We start from the raw sequence: 21,451 nt of genomic DNA on the forward strand, positions 1-21,451 counted from the left end.
ATTATAGCTGATCTCGTGAGATTTCTTCGGTGCGTTACTCGTGGTATTAGTATAGCTGGTCTGGCGAGTATAGGTACTCTTGAATGTGAGTGCAAGATTGAACTCCTTGTTAATGGTAAAATCTTGACTGCAAAAGAAGAAGAAGAAAGAGAGAAGGCCATTTTAAGTACGGTGCTACATCCTCTATCAGTTCGGTTCTAAGATTGGGGGCATGAAATAGTCCACTTGAAACTCTGAAATTGTACAGTAAGTGACGTCAAGATGAACCAAGCTTAATCGAGTGACGCGAACCAGAGTGACAGAGTGACAGACAGCCTACAACTAAATCTCCGATCGCCCTGATCCTGATCCCGATCCTGATCTGGCCCTTTTCCTTTTGGAGATTCCAGCAAATTGGTCCCTTCATAATTACAGTATAACTTCGTCATGCACTCTAATTAGAGCGAAATGGCACTGCCATACATCCCAGTCTGCGTACTCTGTACTCCCATTCAGTATATGTATCGTACACATTGACCAGTATCTCCGGAGAAAAAGCCCAAATGAACGAAGAAAAGGGAACGAAAGTATCTAAGCTACCGTATACCTTACAGAATCACCGGACAAGCGTCATGTCTATATAAGGTTGAGTCATCATCGCGATGTCCTTCCACCCCCTCCGAAGGCATAACCTATATCACCTCCCCTCCTAAACTCCTGATTCGCATGTTCAGGTAACAGATGATTGGCAGTCGCCACGACACCTTCAACACGTTGATTCCTCTTTCTCGCCTCTGATATCTGTCTCTCAAGATCCCTGTTCAAAAAACGCATCAGAACCGTCAAATTGTCAAATCGTCAATCTTCAGGAAGTCTACTCATCGTTTGACTCACCTGACTTGAGCCTCAAGCTGGAGTGCCCGTTCTTTACCACCCTGTTTCTCAGTCTTGATCTTCTCGCCAGCGATCCTGAGCCTGTTCTCGTATTCTTTGACTCGCGCTTCCCACTTGTTCTCAGCTTGGCCAGATCTAGATTGCAACTCCGCCAAACGAGCTTCGAGCATACTCAATTGGTTCGATGCTGCCATAGCTCTCTTCTCGGCTGATTCTGCTCTTTGGGTGAGTGATCGGATCTCGGAAGAAGACGAGGTTATGCCACCGGTTCGAGAGGAAGTCAGCTGTGAGGATAATTCGTGATTCCTCGCCTGGCACGATGATTGATTGTTCAGCTTCCCCATTTGCTTCTGACCCTTCACAAAAATTACAGAACATGATGGGTATTACAAAACTCACCTTCGCGGCTTCGAGCTCTCCCTCTTTGACAGCATATTTACTCTTCCATTGCATCTTAGTCAACTCCAACTTCTTGACGGCAGCCTCGAAATTATCAAGAGTACGCCATTTCTGCTCGAGCTGTTTCTTCAACGCGCTAAACAAGGCAACTTGTGTCAGCTGATCTACGCCAAAAAGAATGACGGCCGTCACGGAGGGTCACTGGAAAAGGCCGATTCATCGAAGCCAGACTCACGCCATGCGTTGCTCGACCGAAGACTCGGTATCCTTGATCTTCCTCTCAAAGTCAATTCTGACCTGTATCATAGATTTCAATCTCGATACAAGCGTATCTCGGAACATGGTGAATTGAGCTGGGGTAGTAGCGTCCTACGGCAGCTTACATATCAGTATTTATACCAAAATCGACACTCATTGGTCCAGCTAGAACGGAGGAACGCACATCTTTGCCCAAGAACTTGTTAACATCTCTAAACACTCTCAAGAGCAATTCGCTTCTCTCCTGCCGTTGCGACTCGGACTGCTTTTGTAATGCGATTCGCTCTTGTTGAGTCTCGGTGAGCAACGGTTCGAGCTCTTCGATCCGTTCTCGAAGATGTAAAGCTTCTTTCTCATGTTGTCTCGCCGCCTGCGCACCATCAAAAACACATCAGCATGCCGATATACAGTATGGATATACAGTATGGAGCAGCAGATGACACTGCTTACCTTGCTTTTCTGGTCGAGCTTGTCTGACATATTCAATCTACCTTGTCGTTCTGACGCAAGTCGATTCTCAAGATCACGTTGTTTGTCCATCTGTAACCGCCAAACCGTCATTTATGACTAATCGGTCAATAGAGGGCAGCAAAACTACTCACCATTCTAGCCAACTCCAGATCCCTTTCTCTGAGGTTTTCATCTCGATCACCCAGCTCTCTGCGCATAATGTCCAACTCTTCCTCCGTTCTGTGAAGATCACGCTTGATCCGCTCGAGCTCCAATTCAAGCCCGAATCTGTCCGAGGTATGTTCATCGCCCAGCTTCTTCCTTTCGTCCTCCAACGATCGCAAGGTAGCCTCGACGTTGTTAAGATTCCTCTCACGTTGCGATAGCCTTTCTCTAGCTGACTCAAGCTCATGCGTCAAGCGCGATAGAGTCTACACATCCCGACGGTTAGCGATACTATATAGATCGCTGAATGTGACAACCATGAAGGACAGCTGTACCTACGTGTTCTTTCTCGCTGAGAGTCCTCTTCCACCTCTCCTCGTCATATCTTCGCTGCCTATCGGCTTTATCCATTTGCGCTTTCCGGGCATCTTCCGATTGTTGCACTTGCGACAACGCTTGGTCTCGCTCATCTTGCGATTTCCGCCTCGCTTCTTTCAGCGCAGCAACAAGGTTCTCGTAATGCGACTTAGCGTTCTCGAAAGCCTCATCTGCTGATTTAAGATCTGCGTTAAGATCTGATTCCTTGATTCGGTAATCCTCCAAAGCCTCTTCGAGCTCATATACTCTTTGGCCGAGCTACGGCAAGCAGTTCAGTCATTTAACTTGACAGCATGTACAGCTTGACATCGCGGCTTACCTCTTCCACTTCCCTGTTAGCGGCTAGCAACTCGCCGTCTTTCTCCTTATTATCGTTTTCTATATTCTTGAGTGTCTCTTCCAGTCGATCATGCGTCTCAGCTTGGACAGATTGCAGATCCTCTATCCTGCCAAGAGCCGCTGAAAGCTCGTCTTCTCGATCTCGGAGAGCTTCGTGCACCTCTTTCGTATCTTGTTCGCGGGAGTCGAGCGCCTGAGAAGACAATGTGATTCAGCTGATTGCTTGCCTACAAAGGGCCGTTCGATCGATTATGCAGGGCAATCAGGCACTTACGTCCTTCAACTCATCAACCTGTGCTCTAGCTTCCAATACCTCGTCTCGCCATTCCTCCTCGACTTGCTGCAACTCTTTCTCGTGGTCCCGCAATTTCGCGTCGAGCTCATTGTTCAGTTCCTCAATTTCCCTGTCACGAGACTCAACCTCCAATTGAGCTGAAGCAAGTTGATCTTGTAGCTCATTGAGTTTCTATAGATCCAAGGGATCGGACCATCAGCTGAGGCATTTTGACCATCATGTCGCAATACAGACGATTAGGACAGAAACTCACTTCCTCTAACAGTTCAGCATCAGCCTCAGACAGAGCGCCCTTCTTAGCCATGGAGAGATCCGCTTGTAGCCCCGCATTCTCCTGTAATATGCAAGATGAATGAGCGCACTCCCGTTTGGGAGGCAAAGCATGATGGCTCAGTGTCACAGCGCACTCACCGACTCTAGCTCTTGTACTTTTAGTGCCAATTTACCTTCCCTTCCTTTGCTCATACCAACACTTTCGTTCAACTCCTTCAACCGCTCGATCTCATCTTTCAGATTTTCCACTTGGTCATTCGCCCTATCCGCCAGATCTTGCACTCGCGCAAGTCGCTCGTTCGTATCGTCCAATTCACCTTCAAGAGCTTCCGCTCGTTCCCTCCAAACCCTTTCTGAAGCCTCAGTGTCTTCTAATTTCTCTCTCAATCCCTCATCGGGGCTTTCTTGCTCTTGCAAAGACTTCAACGATTGTTCCGCTGCTTTCCTACGTTCTTTCTCATCTTTCCACATTTTCTCTAATTCTCTCAATTCTCCTACCGAGCCGGAATTAGCCCCTCCGGAACGGGAAGCAGCTGCCAGATCCCTGTCTTGCTGCAGAACCAACTTCTTCAGCTTCTTGAGTTCTTTAGACAGGTTCAAAATCTCCAATTTCAACTTGACGTTCTCCTTGAGTGCAGCTTCGATATGTTCCGGCGCCATATTGGACAGCCTCTCCTTCAGGAAATGGTTCTCTAGCTGAAGGTTGAATACCTCTTTCTTGGATTCCTCCAATTGCTACGAGCATTCAGTAAATATCAGCTACTACACTTCCACTCCGCCGAGGGAGACTACAATGTAGCTGCGACTCACCTTCTCTTGATCTCGAAGTGTCATCGGACCATTATTACCCATATCTCCAGCTGCGACGCTATGTCTTCCTCCCCTCTTGCTGATTCCACCATGATACGGTTCTCTCCTCGGGACGCCATTCGCCTTCTGCGGAGACGCCGCCAAGCTAAGCGACGAGAGGATCGTCTCGTCATCTGTATCTCCCCCATCGCCATATCGCGCTTTCAACGGTCCGTCGATATCGGAGGTCGAGGAGGCTGATGAGACGCTAGATTGACGCTTCAATACTCTGGGTCGTCTGGGAGCTTGAGATTCAGGTATAGCGGAGTGCGAAGAGGACTTGCGGACTGTCATAGGTGGCGAGAGAGAGAGCAGGGCTGAAGACGGGAGTCGAGGTGGGGAAGATGAGGAAGGTTCAGGTGATCGGTTTTCTAGTCTTTGAGCTATAGGACCATTATCAGTCTTGACAATCGCAAATATGAGGGACCGTGAGTACATAGGTAGATCAGACATACCGTGAGATGGACCAGCGTTTTGAGCTGTATTAGCTCTAGCAGCTCTTTCAGCTTGTTCTCGCTCTTCGTCCTCTGATCTGAAGCTCGATCCGAGCGATCCTAAAGAGATATCAGGTAGAGTCTGCCCGTGCGCTAAGACCGTTGCGTCTCCTCCTGAAGTCGCTGGCGAGGCCATGAGAGCCGCCAGAGATGATGCGGGAGGCATGTTGCAGCAGTATTACCACTCGTTATCCACTTGTGTTTCTTGCTATCTATCTGAAGGTTGTTGGGTGCATAATGTCCGAGCGATAGTTGAATAACGGTCCGGCGGAAGGTCCGCTTTCTTCGAAGTTGCGTGTATCTGTTGTGAGACTTGGATCCCGCTGAGCGACCTAAAGTCCGGGTCAGATGGAGGCAAGCTGGACAGCCGAGCAAGGGGCGGTCGTCAGTACTGACGCAGATGTCGATGTAATGCTCAGAGAATGACTTTATTGCGGCGAGGATGTTTGTTATTGACTTTTTGGACGTGGATGTGGATTTGAGCGTGTTTACATGAAACGCGTGGTTTACCAATCATGAGAATTACCAATCCGGGCAATAAATCATTATTATCAAAATCATCCTACAAAAGTTGAATTCTCGAAGCAAGTGATCCGCAAGAACATTCTTAACAGCTACCTTGAAGCATGAACAGCAGCTTGTGCTCTCCCTAAACGAACTCAAGTCGGCTCTAGTCTCTACTCCATCATGTCAGCTGCGTCTAGCTCGAAGGTTAATGCTCCGGCTTCCTTCTTTCTTCCCTTCGACCCAAACTCGCCGTTACTGGTAGCTAAGGGAGTTCTGACTACTGGTAAGTCATAACGCAGAGCTCATCCTCGCTTCGGAGTCAGAGTGAGTATGTAATCTGTATACTGCATGCTGATTCAGCTTCTATCAGGTACCCTCGGAGCGATCACAGGAGCTTCCATCGGTGTTGTCCAATCAAAGAACCCTTTTGCATTATCAATTAATATGACTATCAATCTGTCTATAGCAGGATTGACCTTCTTCAGTGAGTCGCTTGGTCATCTGGCCACGAATCAAAACAATGCTCAGTCCGCCACAGAGTGAGATTAGGACGAAATTGAGGAGGTCAGAATGATGACATCTGAACATTTTCTGCATGATAGGTATCAGAGAATACCTGGTATCTCCCCTTCTTCTCTCCCTCGAACTCACTCCTTCCCACACGAGGCGTCTGAATGCCCTCAGGCGTGAGGGACTATCAGAAGTCCAGCGAGGCAAGCTACCTGAGGATATCGAGGCGCCAGAGAGTTTGTCGGAAGTTCGGTGGAATAGGATATCAGATAGTGCCATTGCTGGTGGTCTGACGGGTGGTGTGCTGAGTGCTGCTTTTCGTGAGTCCCATTTCCATCTCATCGCCACGCGATACAGATACAGCGGCATGTGGGTAAGTGAACAGCTCTTGCTGATATTTATTTTGAAATAGGGGGGAAATCGACATTCGTCAAAGCTGGGATCACGTCCTCCCTCATAGCGACTCTTCTTCAATTGTCGATCAATCAATCCCGAGTCCTCCGTCTGAAGACTTTGGCCAAACAATCTTCAAGTGGAATTCCAATATCTTCATCTATATCCTCAAGCAACCAAACACCTTCAACGGCCTCATCACCGTCTTCAATATCCAATGCAAAGACAAATTCCAATCCGTCAGATTCCAGTCTGTCATCGTCGACAACAGTCCAACCAGGCGACACCCAAAGCCAAATAACCAAATCCTTCGAAGATCCGCTCAAGCCACCAGAGGAGATGATAGCCAAATCCAATATGGAGAAACCCTCATTCCCTGAGACAATGATGAACAGTCTCACGAAATTCTTGCCCGTGCGCAAACTCACCAACGAGGAATATATACAGACGTTAGAGAAGAAAAGGGCGGATGTGGATAAACGGTTGAAAGAGATCGACGAAGAGGAGAAAAGGATGTACGATTGGGCGCAAAGTCAGAAGTAAAATGAGATTCCGACCGGTTGAGGGGTTCATTCAAGTCGTTCGTCGTCAGAGTGAATAGGGCGATACCTGACTTTGTCTGGCGGTCCAGTCAAGAAGTAAGGAAGGAAGTACTTGCGTTGCATCGACTTGGACGGTCATTGATTATACAATCTTCTCTGCTCCCTCTCAAACACGTATCTTCGTCTTCATGCACCGAGATTGAGATTAAGTAATGTCAAAAGACATGGTTACAACTTCCTCACCTTCATCTCTTACTTTATATTTATCTTCGATCCCAGCTCAAGCCTATAAAGCTAGTTTCGGAAACTGTACGCGGCGCTACGCTAGAATCTAGAGATATCCGCCTCAGTAGGAAAACCACTTTCCTGCGATCCCGGCGCTCTTCTTCCTCTTGATCTACTTCGAGCAGCGGCCGAGAGCCCCTGTTTGGCAGCTATAAAATCGTCGAACCGAGCTTGGTCTGTTGTATTGTGTAGCGAATTACCGAGTTTTCGAATGTCCGAAGCCAAGTCAGCAGAGTTGGAGTGAACAAACGATCTACAAGTAGATAAACGGTCGAGCTTACAATTAGGATGCCATCTTGATAAAGCTGGTCTATTCTGGAGGATATCATCCAGATTCCATTGGATCCTAGCTTTGTCCAAGACCTAAGGACAGAAAGATCTCGAAGTGTCAGCTCATGGCAGCACGTTATCGGTCGGATTCCTTGCAATCCCGACACATGTATATATAAGACATGCGGCACTCACGCCACTAGCTTCGTTATCTGGACAAATGACATAGAAATCCCCAAGCTCAAAGACCTTTTCTACCATATAATCGACCGTCTGTTCGGGTGTCCATGCTCCAGCAGGTTTAGGACCGCCGTTCTTGGCTCCCGTCAATCCGGTATGTACCCAGCCTGGACTACGGTTTAAATCATATTCAAATGAGCCCCGACTGACTCTGAGGGAACGACAAATGCGAGATGACCAGCGACTCACACAAAGAGATGTGCTGAGCATCGACTGTCTGGTACGTTTCGAAGTTCGTGGGCGACTATCAAGACATATAGATGATCAGCCCAATTAAGCCTGCTCATGATTGTGTATCTTTGCCAATTACATTGACGGGATGAGAATTTCGGTACATGGGTGGGCATGAGAGGACTCACGCTGTTCTGTGAATGTCTTGACACCAGCTTTAGAGACATTGTAACCTGCATTACCCCTACCCACACGCATAGAATCGAACAATTAGCAATGCCTGAGAGCGGTCTACTAGAATTAGCATTTGGAGACAGACACTCACGGAGGACAAGTTATACCCTGCTTACTACCCGTCACAATAACAGCGCTCGCATTCTCCTGTCGAGCCATGATCGGCGCAAACGCCTGACAGACATTCAATACTCCGAAGAAATTCGTATTCAGTACCGAATGCCAATTATCTTGGAGGTCGTTCAAAGGAGTATTCAAGGAGAACGCAGGTGTCGGGCGAGAGATACCTGCGTTTGCCATTAAGATGTGGATCTGGTGCGGGGCAAGCAAGCAGATCAATCAGTCTCATTGATCTATACTCATTACGCATCTTCATCTCAATCACCAGCTGGGATCCGGGAGCTCGGTCATCGACGCAAAGCTTGCGGAGCTTGCGACGTATGCGAAGTGAGTCAAGACCCGAAAGCGAAATAGCTCACCTCGCCAAACTCTTCTAATACTTTATCTCTCAATTCCACCACATCCTGTACTTTACTGACGTCCGTTTTAGATCCAAATACCTCTCCTACGCCTTCTACGCCCTTGACCTTCTGCACGGCCGCTTTGATAGCTTCTTCGTCGATGTCGGCTAGGTAGAGGGACATCCCGTATTTGGCATATTTCAGGGCGGCTGCCAGACCGATCCCGGAGCTGTGTGTATGTGACAAGTAAACATGATCAGTCGTTGTTAGAATACCACATACTTTCTAATTTTGGTGTCCCAGACAGACAGACAGAGGAATGATACGATCCATCATGTATCTGTCACTGATCTCTCGGACAAAAGAGATCCACCCGTCTAATCCAATCTAATTTGTTTCACGATCAAATGCAAATGCAGAGCAATGGACACACCCCAACTCACCCTGCTCCAGTAATTACAGCCACAGCTTTCGAATGCAGGATCTCTGAATTTGCCATCTTGTCCAAGTCTCGATTCTTAATTCTTCTGAGTCAGCTTATGAGCTAGCGAGTATCAATACAAAACGGATATATACAAGATTCGTTTGATTATGGATGGTCGTGTGATAACAGCCTAGTCGTAGATGGATGGATGTCCAGAGATCAGAGATAACAAGCGTCGGGTGGAATGGAATGACTGTTCTGTCATTCGGTCGGGTTTTTACCGGACGACCCAACCCGATTGACGTCATCAAACCGCTCGAATTGTTAAATGCCTCACTCAACTTCGAAATAGTCTGAACCGTCGTTCACCGATGCCTCACGATGAATCAAGTATGGCACCGACAGCTCATCTGTATCTGTATCTGTTCACTGACTTGAGAGGGGGCAAGCAAGCCATGCATATCACGCCGACAAATGCACTACAGCAGAGCAGGCGCTCATGGCTTATTCCAATACCCCTGCCAAGGGGTATCAATCACAGCTCGCCCCACCAAATCCTTCAATCGTCCATCATCCCATTCAGCCCATACAGACGCCATATCTAGCGCCAGCTTCTTCACTTTTTCATCCGCCAACTTCGTCCACGGGCCAGGTATAGATCCTTTCGTGGGATGTTGCAGGTGGAAAAAGGGCGCTAATTTAGAAGATATCGTCTCGAATGACTATATAACATGAAACTTCTGTCAACACTCCATTGACCTCAATAGATGGAAATGGAGAAAGAATTTGCCTGTCCTGATAGTAGACTATACCTCTCATCCAGGGCGCCCTTTCCCTTCAACCCCAAACGCAAGAGGAAATCCAGCAAAATCCTCGTCGATTCCTCGTTCTTATTCCCCAGCTCCCAAATGACCTTGGGTACACTTTCGAACCATTCTCGTATCCTTCTACGCAGCTCAACATTCGAGGTAGGTATAAAAAATGGATATCTAGGGAATCGTTGTTCGTGTATCTCAGTCAAGGAGATAACAAATTTATCGCCGATAGATCGTAAAGACGATGTCGAGCTTGTTCGTGATAGATAAGCCAAAAATGCTGATCCGACGGTTGATGGTATATCATCTTCATCCGCAGTGTGAGAGGGCGGCTGAGTGATAAGTGAAAATACAATTGGTAAGATCGCTGCGTAGGCTGCTGGAGTCAAAGAGGGCGATAAAACATCTTTCTTTGGTGCCTATGCGTCGATCACTATCAGCATTCTAGCAGAATTTTACGGGTAGTTGAAGATTGAAGCGGGGTAGAATAGGTTACTTACCAAAACCTCGATAACCCATGAAGCGACTTCTTCCATTGCCCAATCATCCGCTCCCTTCTCTTTACCTTTTCCTTTACCTTTTCCTTTGGCATTCGTAATCTGCCTCGCGCGCATCTGCGTCCAAGCAACCTCAATAGCTTTGGCCCGGTCTCTCCAGCCAGTACTAGTAGTACTGCGCACATCTTTCGGCCAGACCAATTCGACCGGTCTGGGCGCAAGTAGAACAGCCAAATTTGAGTATACCAATGACAGCTCGAATCCCGCTGTCAATCCCGACGGTGTTGGTACATTCAACCTAGACGATGAGAATGGGAACCACGCCGCCATCCGTTTCAGGAAATCCGATATACAACTTCTGACCTCTTTGGTTTCCGCCGCAATCTCAGGGACTCCCGATGATCGAGTGAGGATCGCTCGAGCAAGGAGTTCGGTAAGAGAGGCTGTGGTCGTACATAAGGCCAGAGGGATATCTTCTGCCGAAGCGGAAGATGATGAGGACGGTGAAAAGGCGGTCGGGGCGTTCTCAAGGAAGGTAGAGAGTAATAAAGGATGAAGGGAGATGTATAGTTGCTATCTCCGGCGTCAGCTAGCGTCCTGATTAGATTAACTCCGAGATACGGAAGGGGCCTTACCGAGAGGACCGAGGCGACGCCGTCTTCGTTCTCTCTCCCTTGACCGGCTAATCTTCCAACTTCCCAAGCATTCTCACTGTCACTGATTGGATCAATGGACGATCCGACTAACCATCCTTCTTCATTCAGATCCTCAAACGTCGGTACGTCCCTGATATCTCTTTCGACACCTTTACCCTTGGATCTCTTTTCAGTCCAGCCATCTAACCATTCCTGATCATTCTCTTGGGAGTAGGATTGGACGTTGAGACCTTTCTTGACGAACTCCATCATTGCTCTCAGTGTCACTAATTTCGCTCCGCCCGTCAATCTTCCAATCTGACTATTCACGCCTTTCTCTCCGCCTAGACCGACTGCCAGTCGGAGGCCTTCGAGGATATTCGACGGTTCTCGAGGCCAATTACCGACGACGTGCGAAGGGACGTGGTCCAGAAGTAGATGAACGAGTTTACATGCGTCAAGTCGGATCTCAGGGAAGATATGCGAGAGTGAAGAAGATGTTTGTAGAACCAAGAGAGGTAAATGAGGTGATAAAGATGCCTGGTTGTATCGGAAAGCCATATTTAGCTAGATGTTTTAACCCACGAGAAATACTTGAGATAGCTAAGCTATGAGGTAAGGCGCACTCACAACCGGTAATTGAGGTAAACACCATGCCAACAAACCTAACAGAGCTTTCCGTACCGAGGCATCCTAAGACATCAAGTCAACAACAAAGCTTTCGATCCGACAGTTGTATTGACTAGGTTGTACTCACATCGTCTGATACTAAACTTCCTAGAGCTCTGAGTACTTTCCCCACATCTCTTCCGACACCTACACTCAGAATATCCTTGACACCTCCTAACGACTCTTTGCGCACCCCAGCATTCGGGTGTCTGAAGCGTATGAATAAATCTTCCAGTGTCAATCCATTCGCAGTGGTTGGTTCCGAGGGCCCGAGTCCATCGGCGTTGAGTATCGCTCGTGAAATCGATTGTTGCCCGGGTAAAGCGATAGCTATGATAGCATATAGTCATAAGTGAAACGCAGTGTCTGACTGAATCGATGTTGTATGAGCAGTGCTTACACCTAGCTTTGAACGAGGTATCTGTAGCGTTACTAGCTTGTTTCTTCCCTTTCCCAAGCTTCAATTTCGCTTTCTGTCGACGCCGACATCACACAGAGGACCGATGTTAGGAATTCAGCTATTTTCCACATATATTATACAAGCTTAAAGAAGCTGGAAACCTACGCTGAAGTCGGCCTGTTTCTCCTTCTTCTTCTTGGTGGCTTTGGGCATCTTGTCGTGGTAATATGTGTCTAATGTGCAAGTATGATATCTGCAGCAATATATCAATTTGTGGACGTTTTGACATTTCGAGGTGGAGGAAGGCCGTCAATTTTATTTTGATCGACAAACACGCGCTTCCCACGTGTTGTTGACCTGGACGCACGAGTCCGCCAGCATGATGCGAGTTTCATCGCTGCATGCTTGTATTGCACTCCCGCCCGAATCAGACCCAACGAGACCCGGACAAGGTTTCTTTCCAGTACAAGATTTAATGCATATATGCAATGCAGCCTGCCGAGTGCCGAGTGCTGGATTATCTGACGCTACTAGCAGGCGAAGAAGCAAAACAAGATCATCATGCGCTATTCACACTAGCCAATTCACCTTTAACAGCCCTAACTACCAAATCATAAACCCTTCCAATCGTACCTTCAACAACAATCCCATTCTCCCCTATCTTCTTGACCGCAACGATACTTCCCGATTTGACTTTCTCATTCTCGGGAGTCTGCAGACCCGGCCCACAAACTAAGATTCCTTCTCCCGCAAATTCAGACGGGATCGACAGTGGCTGAAGAGCAGCTAGGTGGTTTTTGAGCGATGTAAGTCGGAGCGTACCGATCAAAAGCGACGACGGGATGGATGACTTCTGCGACGTGTACCTCGACTTCTCAGACTTTGTTTTCTTTTCAGCGATACTTCCTTTTTCAGGGCCGTCAATGTTCGGCTTGACATCCTCGATTTCCGTCTTCACGACCGCACCATCCTCGGTCTGCGCCTCGTCGTCATGAGCGGTTTCTTGCGCAGCTTCTTTAGCGGGTTCAGTAGTCATTTCTACATCCCCATCCCCAGACACCGGTACAAGTACAGCTTCAGCCTCAGTCTCTGGCTCCTCTTCGATAGTAGCTTCGACGGGAAGGGGTTTGACCAGGTCTGAGATTTCGAGCACGGGTACAGTCGATCCAGGTGCAAAGGCGATCTTCCCGTCTATCATAGCCACCTCGTAGCCCTCGAACTGTAAACAATCATTGAATTGAGCGTCTTGAACGAGCGAGCGTAAAGATCGCGTAGGTTCCTCAAATGACTCACCTTAGACCACTTCTTGGCTAATCCAGCAGAAATGCTATCTCCAAGTGTAATACTATACGATTGAACATGTTCACCAATCCTGATTTGCTCCCCTGTAGCAGGTATGAATATATCTTGGGTGACCCCGGCGGTCGAGTTCAGGTACTTAACAAGAGAAGAGGTGATTTCAGGTTGCGATCGGACCAAAATGAGTTTACGAGGCTGTAAATCAGATATGATAGTTTTGATAGATTGACCATCGTGCAGGCCTTCCATATCCACGAAGAATACCGAAGCTTTCAGATCGAGGTCGAGGGTCTCCTTGATGTACTTGGAAGGAGCTTCGGGTTTGACTTTCTGTTTTTCCTCCTCTTCCTCTTTCAATCTCTTCTTCTCCCGGACTTCTTCGGTTTCACCCTCCTCTTCTATCTCTCTACCTTTTCTGACCCATTGTCCAATATCAAGACCTTCACCATACGCATCAATTTTCCTACCTCGTCGTTCTAAGAAAGGGAACATTCTGAATCTAGTCATCTCCCCGTCTTTCTGATATCCCCTATTTATCCTCGTTTGCTGCCCCTTAACGTAGATATCGAATGACATTGTCCTATTTACGTCTTCCCCGTCTCCAGCAAAAGCGTTTGCGTTCTCGTCTCTGAGTCGCTTCGCGACTATGATTCCATCTGCGTAATCTTCATCGCCCGATCCCTCTGATTCCGACTCAGATTCCAGGTCATCGGCTTCAAGCATGCGCTTGGATCGGTCTAAGGCCGCTTGATGGGCTGCTTCGCGTTCCTTGGCTAAGCGCTCTGCCTCGAGATGCGCTTCTAATTCGGCGCCAATTAGAGGGACTTTTGAGTCCATCTATGTGAACCCATCAATCAGCTTCACTGGACGTTTCCATCAATGTCAATCACTGACCTCCAATTGCACATGACCTTGCGGAGTTGCTAGTCTACCAATTTTGCCCTTGCCCCACTTTCCACTTTCGTCTTGCTCGATTTCCCATTTATTGAATAGATCGCGAGCGAGAGTGGAGTCTTCACCGCGGGAGGTTAGGAGTACCACATTACCTTCTGCACTAGCCATGGTGGTGAAGAAGAACCGCGATGGGCCGTGAGACATCGTAGGAGGGATAGCCAGAACGAGTTTAGGTCTCATAAGGGGATATGCTTGAAGAAGGTCTGATGGAGTTAAGAAAAACTGAACGTGTCTAATCGCCAGAATGTCATCAGCCTGTATATCGCTGCTTTCTGGTTCCAAGGCCTACTAACCTGAAATCCAAAGCACCATACTCCGATCCAAGAGCGGCCCCGGCGTTCCTCTTTTTCCGTCTGCCTTTCTTTTCACTCGTCAAATCGCTCATAGCCTCTTCGCCTCCAGCCTCCTTGACTACACCTCCCATCCATTCTATCAGACTTCTAGCAAACGCGATCATATCTTGACCCGTCCGACTGACGAGACAGAGTGGGTAAGGCCATGGATCATTCTGATTGGCTTGGCGCCGCTTATTGGCCGGATTCAACTTGAATGTCCAGTGCTGATCAAGTAATACCAGTAACTCCAATAACCGTGGAGAAGGGTCGGAGGGGAGTAATACCGAATGATTCGACTCAAGCGTAGATGTTACCAGATCTAAGAAATGCAATCAATCAGTCTCCAAGAGTCACTAAGGAGAAATGTCGGACTCACCTAACAAAGCCGTTTCTCGATCCCGTCTCTTGGGGTTGATCACCTCACTTCGTCCGCCTTCCACAATGAGCAGATCAGGCCGCAATACTCCATCAGCATATCCCGTCGGACCATTTTGACCTATTGCACCGTGATCAGTCTTTGGCACTTGCATCTGGGTTTATATAGCAAACTTACCTCCGACCATACCATCCAAATGTCTTTCGCTTGTATGATTGATCCCCACCGCGTACAATATGGTACCGGATGTAGGAGAACGTATCTTGAATAAGGTTCCTCCGAGAGTATGGCCGGATGGGAAGGGAGTTAGGAGCAAATGTGATAGGTCACCTATCGCAATCCTATCAGCAAGAACATCTCGAGTGATCGTCTGATGGGGAGTTGTTATAGACCTACCACCCAGATGTAAAGGCTGATTGTACCTAATCGCCTTTATCCAGTCGAAAGCTTCGTGAACCTCTTCGACGGTCGGTACAAATGGCCCTCGAAGTGGTTTCTTGCCTTTGTCCAATTTGGAGCTCTCTGCTGCACTTGATGGAGTCGAAGCCGTATCATCGACAGAGCATTCTGATCTCCAAGATTCTACATCTGCCAGGCAGACCACCCGACCCATTTCCACTGTTGGCTGCGTAGCGTAGACAGGACATGTGAGACCCCATCTTGCTCGTGCATATGGATACAAAGAGAGGTAATTGGTCGGGGAATGCGATAAGAGGACCAGCGAGAGTGTTGGCGCCAATCTGCAGGAAACACATAAGTCACTCTTTTGGTATCAGAATAATATGAAACCACTTACTCCCTGACTTTCTCCTCGTATTCCCATGAGCTCTGCAGACTACTCGAGCGATAATCCCTCTGTCCTAGATCTAGCAGTATCCTCGCCTCATCCAGCTGCAAGAGGTAAGATATCGGTTCGGAAGATGAAGAAGCTGAGGCCGAGGATGATAAGGGGGTGAGAGTGATCATGATGCCAACGAGGGTCCTATGGGCACCTCACCTCGCGCCAGGCTGTGCAAACGACTTCTCGATTGTAACGATACGAATTTCCTCTGGGTTTTGTGGAAACTCGGTATATGTCTCTAGAGCAGGGACTGATGCTTCTTGCGTGATTGAACGACGTATGTAATTGTGGGAATCGAGAGTGGTGAAGAGGAAAAGGGATGTTTTGTGAATCCATAATATACGAATAATTGCCGAAATGGAGAAAGAGGGGTATAACGATCTTAATCGGTTCCTGAAACAGCACTCATCCACATCCTCATCATCCTTCTTCACCGTGCTCTTGTGTCAAATACGATATACAGAACAGCATCGCACACTCCTGGTCGCGCAACCCATCGCACTGACAAGGACTTCTCCTACGCGAAAGCTACTTAACCTCGAATATGGCTTAGAATCCTTACAGGCTCATCACGACCACCCAATTCATCTCCATTCTGCCTCGCACCACCTCAATCACGACCATGCCGTCCTCACCTACCAAGCATCACTTCTACGCTTCACGCCCTTCCTCACGCGCAGGATCTAGGCCCACCTCCCCTCCAACTTCCGCCGAAGTACGCTCACAAGCGGTTGCCAAGCTGAAAAGAGCAGCTTCCTTACCTCGACGACCGGATGGAAGGCGACCGTCACTCGCTCAAGCCGCTCACTCAGAAGACGACGCACAGATCCCCGCGTACGATGACAGGACGTTGAATGATCAACAACATCATCATGCTGGTCCATCATCGATCAGCATATCATCGCCAAATCCCTCGGATATGCAAGAGGTACTTTCTCCCTCACCCGTGAATGCCTCCTTCGACCACGCCAACATCTATCCCTCACCCACCCCTAGCGCCTCTACGCAGATGCAACGATCTGTATCGGCTTCGTCAACATATCATCCAATAAACACGCCCTACTACCCCCACACGCCGCCTCCAGCCGACTGGGCCGCGATGCAGCTCGCTCAATCGTATCTTCCCTCCCTGGCACCTACCGGTCTTTCACCCAACCCTTATCCTCATTCGGTCCCTATAGGCGTCGGACGAAATTCACCTAGCCCTTTGCCGACACTGGGCGAGATCGCAAGTCTGCAAAGATCCAATTCGAATGCTGCTCGAGCGAAGGCTATGTCGAAGTTGACTGGAGGAAGAGATACTCCACAGCCTGAAGAGGACTTCACGTTATCGACCCCTTCGCGCGTAAACCTTGCTCGGGCAGGTACTTTAGGTGGTCCCAAAATGCTGGATCTTGCCATACTGAAGAGGAATGAAGCTGTTGAAACACCCACAGAAAGCCTCGCTCCTGCGGCAGCGATGCTCGAGGCCCGGCCAAGATTGCAAAGAAGCTTTACGGTCTCATCTTCCAATATGGGTGAAGAACGGAGAAGTGCCGTCGGCCGAAGAATGGTAGAAAGGTTAGCGGAGCGCAGAGCTGCCAGGCAGAAAGAAGAGGACGAGGTCAGGCGTCTGTGGGAAGAGAGGAGAGCTCAAGCGGAAGCCGAAGCCGAAGCCGAAGCCTTGGAAGCGGATAGACATGAACAGCCTGACGACGATGATCACGAAGCCGATGAAATGGAACATCATGCGGAAGACTATCATGATCACTCGGAAGATCACGAACACTCTGACGCAGAAGCAACATATGACGACATACCTACTTTTTCTCGGCATTCACCTCAAGAACGAGCTCAAGAGACATTCACACCGTCTGGCGGTGCGGAAAACCTGCTTGCAGCAACTGCTGATCGACCCATTTCGAGAGGAACAATGGTCTCATCTCAAGAACCATTCGAGTATGAGAGCCATTTGCGCAGAAGCCTCTCGAGTCGAACGGCGAGAGGTGCAGTGGGAACCGCCGAACCCCTTCCGTCGATTGTCACTCCCGACAGCCAATATCCTGACGTGCAAGTGATAGATGAAATACTGCTACCACCTAAACCCGCTTATGCTACCCCCACACGCCCTGCTCACGGTCCTCATGACTCGACTTCAACGGAGAGTACACCCCAAGGATCTCAGTCTCCGGGCGGATCTACGCTGAGCGGACTGGGCTCCATGATGTTCGTCATGGGAGGTTCGTCTGTTCCTGGGACAGCCGGCGTGAGAACACAAGGCAGTGGTCAATATTGGCCTCAGGAGGTTCACGAAGGCAGTGAGTGGGGAACACCAGCTAAGGACCTGCATCGTGAGTTGTCAAGTTTTGATCATATTTGCTGTGGTAATTAATCTGATTCAAACTTCTGACACTGATGCGCACACTTTTCCTTCTCACAGAACCCACTTTCGAGTCACCCATTCTGGAAAGTCCGTCTGTGACTCAGCAGCCCCGGGCCTCGTCTCTGGAGGGGTCAGGCGAGGACGATGAAAGCCACCTGACTCCACCATCTCGCACGACAACCCGCACAGACAGCATGATGTCATGGGAAGAAGTTGGCGGCAAGGAAGATCAGGAAGTCAGAGTTCCGACGGACAAGACGTATCATCAGAAATCCGGCAGTTTCTCTGCCAAATTGAAGGGGAGTGTCCGATCAGCTATGAAAAAGCGGAGTCAAAGTCGAACATCGATCACGAGCTTCACACAGAGTCCCCCAACAAGTCCTCAAATCCACCACCCAGCTTCGTTCAGTCGCAGGGGTTCCGAAACCTCGACCTCGCCTTCATATCACAAAGAGAACAGCCCTCGACATCAGCCTTCCATCAGCTCACTTTCTCCATCCCTTGCTCCTGAATCACATTCTGCCATGCTTCTGCAGCATCAACTCTCCAATGATCCGTCACAGGTTTCATTCTTGCCCCGAGCCACGCTGAACGACCCAAGAGTCATGAGTGCGAAACTCTCCCCGTTCCCAGGTATCGTGCAGCTGGAAAGAAAGAATTCGGAAGGAGGTGCGACACCAACTTTGGCGGAACCTCCGAAATTGCTTCATCAGGTATCAGATTCAGCAGTACCCAGTCAGCAGCGGGCTACTACCCCTGCAGTGCCCGAATCCATCTATGCTTTACCCTTACCGACCAATCCCGAAGACCGGCGAGCCTCAGCTGACAGTGCAACCAAGCGTAATTGGTTATCCAAGGCTTTTGGTCATTCAACATCACCAAGGTCATCAGGTGGCCTCTCTCGCAAAAGCTCATCCCCCGACATTCATGGCGAGAACAGAACACTAGGTCAAGGAGCTCAGATTATTTCTTCTGACGTCGATCCTTTCGAGCCCCCTCCGCTTCCGCAAAATGTGGGTGTGAAGCCCTCTAAGCATCGCTCTGCCTCACCCAGTGTCTCGGTAGTACCCGAAGTCAGTGAGGAAGGATCAAGATACACTAGATTCGTGTCCATGCGAGGCGAGAACTTGACACCAGCTGTCCCAGAGATCCCGGAAGAACAACTCGATCAACGGTCTAAGGATGTTCTGACTCGTATGGATGCTGTCCTGGCTCTTGGGCCGGACGATCCTGCCAGACCGGAGATACTGGATGATCCACCCAGGAAGCTACTGTTGTCGACTCAAGTGCTGCAGGTTGTTAACACACATGTGAGTCTTGCTGTCGTGCATAGTGCATGTCGAGGGTGGTGCTGACACTATGCATTTCTTCCAGACGGTCAAAGATCGATATCTCTTCCTGTTCAACGATATACTGGTCATCGCCAAACCGATCATCACGCAGGGTATTCATGCCACTTTAGACATGAAATATATCGTCAAATCTATCGTTTCGCTGGATAAATTAGCTATATCTGGATTTGCCGAAGAATCTACCAATGAGCCTCAACGACATCCGGTTGTGACCAATTTCATTGAACGCTTTGCCCAAGATCCGGTCAAAGCATGTGCGTACCTAGTCGAGAGGAGCAATCCGAAAGTCGACACTGCGACTCTAGCTTCGTTGATCTTCAAAACCCCAGAGTTGGATAAAACGCAAGTCGGATATCTGCTTGCACACAACGAGAAGTTGATGCGCCATTTCATCGATCGATTCAATTTCCACAACGGCCGTATTGACGAAGCCTTACGGATGTTCTTGCTTTCAATCCGACTCCCAACAGAGCCTACTGCCTGTGAGAGCCTCTTACGAGGCTTCGCGTCCAGGTATTTCGAGGCCAACAAGTCCGTCGTTTCCTACGACCAGCAGCTTGCGACTCGACTTGTGTTGGCAATCATGCAATTGAACGACTCGTTGTATGGTACATTTGGCTTCTCGTTACCGAATCACGCCATAACGCAAGAATCGTTCATCTCAGCGTTCAGATCTGAGGATTCTACGAATTCCGTGCCCGCCGAATTGTTGCTGGAAATCTTCACATCAATCAAGCAAAGCGGCTTGGTGCGATCCCTTACATCACGTGAAGAGGCGGACTCGTCGAGAAAGATCACTATGCAGCCTCGAACACCGAGTCGGCTAACGTACAACGTATGGTCGGAACCGATCACTATATCAATACCTTCGCCTGACCGAGATTTCAAGATCAAACTTCTTGGTGAAGGCTTGGAATGCGATCCTTCCTTACTGGACTTCTCAACCGGTGCTGAGCAGAGCTTCAGAGTGAAGGGGACTAATCTGGGTATACGACATTTACTTTTCAACAAAATCGGTAGTAATTCGTGAGTTCGTCCCGTACCATCCAATTTTGCGATCTGCCGCTTAAGCTGAATCGATGTATCATGCAGTGCATTGTATGGTAATTTGGGTAATACCAGATTATTCACGGTCGAACGGGCATTCATGAAATATACATTCCACGTATCATTCATCTCTCATTTGGGTGTGAAACGGAAATACTGCTTCAGCGTAAACGACCTCGAGACGAAACGAAGATGGGGTAAATTCCTCTCACGTCAAATCCAATCGACTAGACAGTCCAAATTATCTGCCAAGAATGCCTCTCACGCCGATATACAAGCTAAGATCCGCCAGACCGCTGAGAACGTTTCGATCCAAGTATTAAGAGATGCCTTGATACCCTCCGAACACAAAATCCAGATCCCACCGAAAGATTTCCCGGAAGAAATCAAGAATAATCGAGCTAGTATTTCGTCGGTGTCTGTCCGACCAAGAGCAGGAAGCGTCAGTATCGCTTATCCCCCCTCGATGAAGGAGGAAGCCAATCTGGGCCCTTTGATACCCACGAAATCAACCAATACTGCCAACGCGGGTCAGAATAACGCGCAAGTGAAACAACCACAACCACAACAACAGTCTGGTTTGATGGATGTTCAAACTGGAAAGGAGTTGGTTTTGCTTTGTAGACAGAATAGTCTATTACCTGGTTTATTGGAATTGTTACATGCTGGGAAAGAGAGTGGTCAATACGAGGAACCTATACAGGTTTGCGAGCCTGGTAAGGGCACGGGCGGACCGTTAGATAGGGGAGACTCGGTCAGGAATAAGGGTGTTAGAGTATAGAGCGTAGAGCGTAGATCGTAGATTGTAGATTGTCTACAGTGTAGATTTTAAAACCAAAGAGAAGAATGTGCTCTGTGTGTATACGTGTGTACAGTAGTTTAGCTTTTTAACGATTTATAACGACCATTTTTTTCGGGCTTTGTTGTGAATACTTGATCACTCTTCGACACGACTCTGGATTCACAGTGTAGGGTGTATAGTATTGTAAATTATGCAACGAACTCCGATCGGCATTGTACAAGACCGCTAATTAGGAGACGGTTCTGATTATTGCTGAT

At 48.5% G+C, this 21,451-nt stretch overlaps 6 protein-coding genes across 6 annotated transcripts; 2 read left to right on the forward strand and 4 right to left on the reverse strand.

Annotated features, from left to right (window-relative positions):
* Positions 1 to 633: 633 nt before the first annotated feature.
* On the reverse strand, positions 634 to 4,939 carry I303_105074 (uncharacterized protein; the record flags this gene model as incomplete). The annotated part of the gene is made up of 14 exons (XM_065969090.1): positions 634 to 796; positions 874 to 1,184; positions 1,273 to 1,408; positions 1,508 to 1,641; positions 1,715 to 1,900; positions 1,981 to 2,070; positions 2,133 to 2,411; positions 2,485 to 2,781; positions 2,843 to 3,055; positions 3,137 to 3,328; positions 3,411 to 3,491; positions 3,569 to 4,165; positions 4,241 to 4,662; positions 4,735 to 4,939. The coding sequence occupies 14 exons, from the start codon at positions 4,937 to 4,939 to the stop codon at positions 634 to 636; spliced, it is 3,306 nt and encodes a 1,101-aa protein (XP_065825162.1).
* Positions 4,940 to 5,460: 521 nt separating this feature from the next.
* On the forward strand, positions 5,461 to 6,726 carry I303_105075 (uncharacterized protein; the record flags this gene model as incomplete). Its single annotated transcript, XM_018408771.1, has 4 exons — positions 5,461 to 5,563; positions 5,651 to 5,764; positions 5,883 to 6,110; positions 6,203 to 6,726. The coding sequence occupies 4 exons, from the start codon at positions 5,461 to 5,463 to the stop codon at positions 6,724 to 6,726; spliced, it is 969 nt and encodes a 322-aa protein (XP_018262462.1).
* A 323-nt stretch (positions 6,727 to 7,049) lies between these two features.
* I303_105076 (uncharacterized protein) lies at positions 7,050 to 8,885 on the reverse strand (the record flags this gene model as incomplete). The annotated part of the gene is made up of 8 exons (XM_065969091.1): positions 7,050 to 7,186; positions 7,292 to 7,373; positions 7,476 to 7,632; positions 7,710 to 7,764; positions 7,880 to 7,935; positions 8,017 to 8,237; positions 8,405 to 8,615; positions 8,830 to 8,885. The coding sequence occupies 8 exons, from the start codon at positions 8,883 to 8,885 to the stop codon at positions 7,050 to 7,052; spliced, it is 975 nt and encodes a 324-aa protein (XP_065825163.1).
* Positions 8,886 to 9,307: 422 nt separating this feature from the next.
* I303_105077 (uncharacterized protein) lies at positions 9,308 to 12,039 on the reverse strand (the record flags this gene model as incomplete). The annotated part of the gene is made up of 8 exons (XM_018408769.2): positions 9,308 to 9,532; positions 9,601 to 10,044; positions 10,126 to 10,695; positions 10,758 to 11,297; positions 11,388 to 11,450; positions 11,515 to 11,756; positions 11,827 to 11,899; positions 11,992 to 12,039. The coding sequence occupies 8 exons, from the start codon at positions 12,037 to 12,039 to the stop codon at positions 9,308 to 9,310; spliced, it is 2,205 nt and encodes a 734-aa protein (XP_018262460.2).
* A 346-nt stretch (positions 12,040 to 12,385) lies between these two features.
* On the reverse strand, positions 12,386 to 15,756 carry I303_105078 (uncharacterized protein; the record flags this gene model as incomplete). The annotated part of the gene is made up of 8 exons (XM_018408768.1): positions 12,386 to 13,045; positions 13,120 to 13,962; positions 14,020 to 14,311; positions 14,373 to 14,733; positions 14,791 to 14,910; positions 14,968 to 15,120; positions 15,187 to 15,530; positions 15,587 to 15,756. The coding sequence occupies 8 exons, from the start codon at positions 15,754 to 15,756 to the stop codon at positions 12,386 to 12,388; spliced, it is 2,943 nt and encodes a 980-aa protein (XP_018262459.1).
* A 497-nt stretch (positions 15,757 to 16,253) lies between these two features.
* On the forward strand, positions 16,254 to 21,173 carry I303_105079 (uncharacterized protein; the record flags this gene model as incomplete). The annotated part of the gene is made up of 4 exons (XM_018408767.1): positions 16,254 to 17,961; positions 18,051 to 19,303; positions 19,368 to 20,371; positions 20,438 to 21,173. 4 exons carry the CDS (start codon positions 16,254 to 16,256, stop codon positions 21,171 to 21,173), a joined length of 4,701 nt encoding a protein of 1,566 aa, XP_018262458.1.
* Positions 21,174 to 21,451: the final 278 nt, after the last annotated feature.

This window comes from Kwoniella dejecticola, chromosome 6 (assembly GCF_000512565.2).
Source record: "Kwoniella dejecticola CBS 10117 chromosome 6, complete sequence".
NCBI classification, from domain to species: domain Eukaryota; kingdom Fungi; phylum Basidiomycota; class Tremellomycetes; order Tremellales; family Cryptococcaceae; genus Kwoniella; species Kwoniella dejecticola.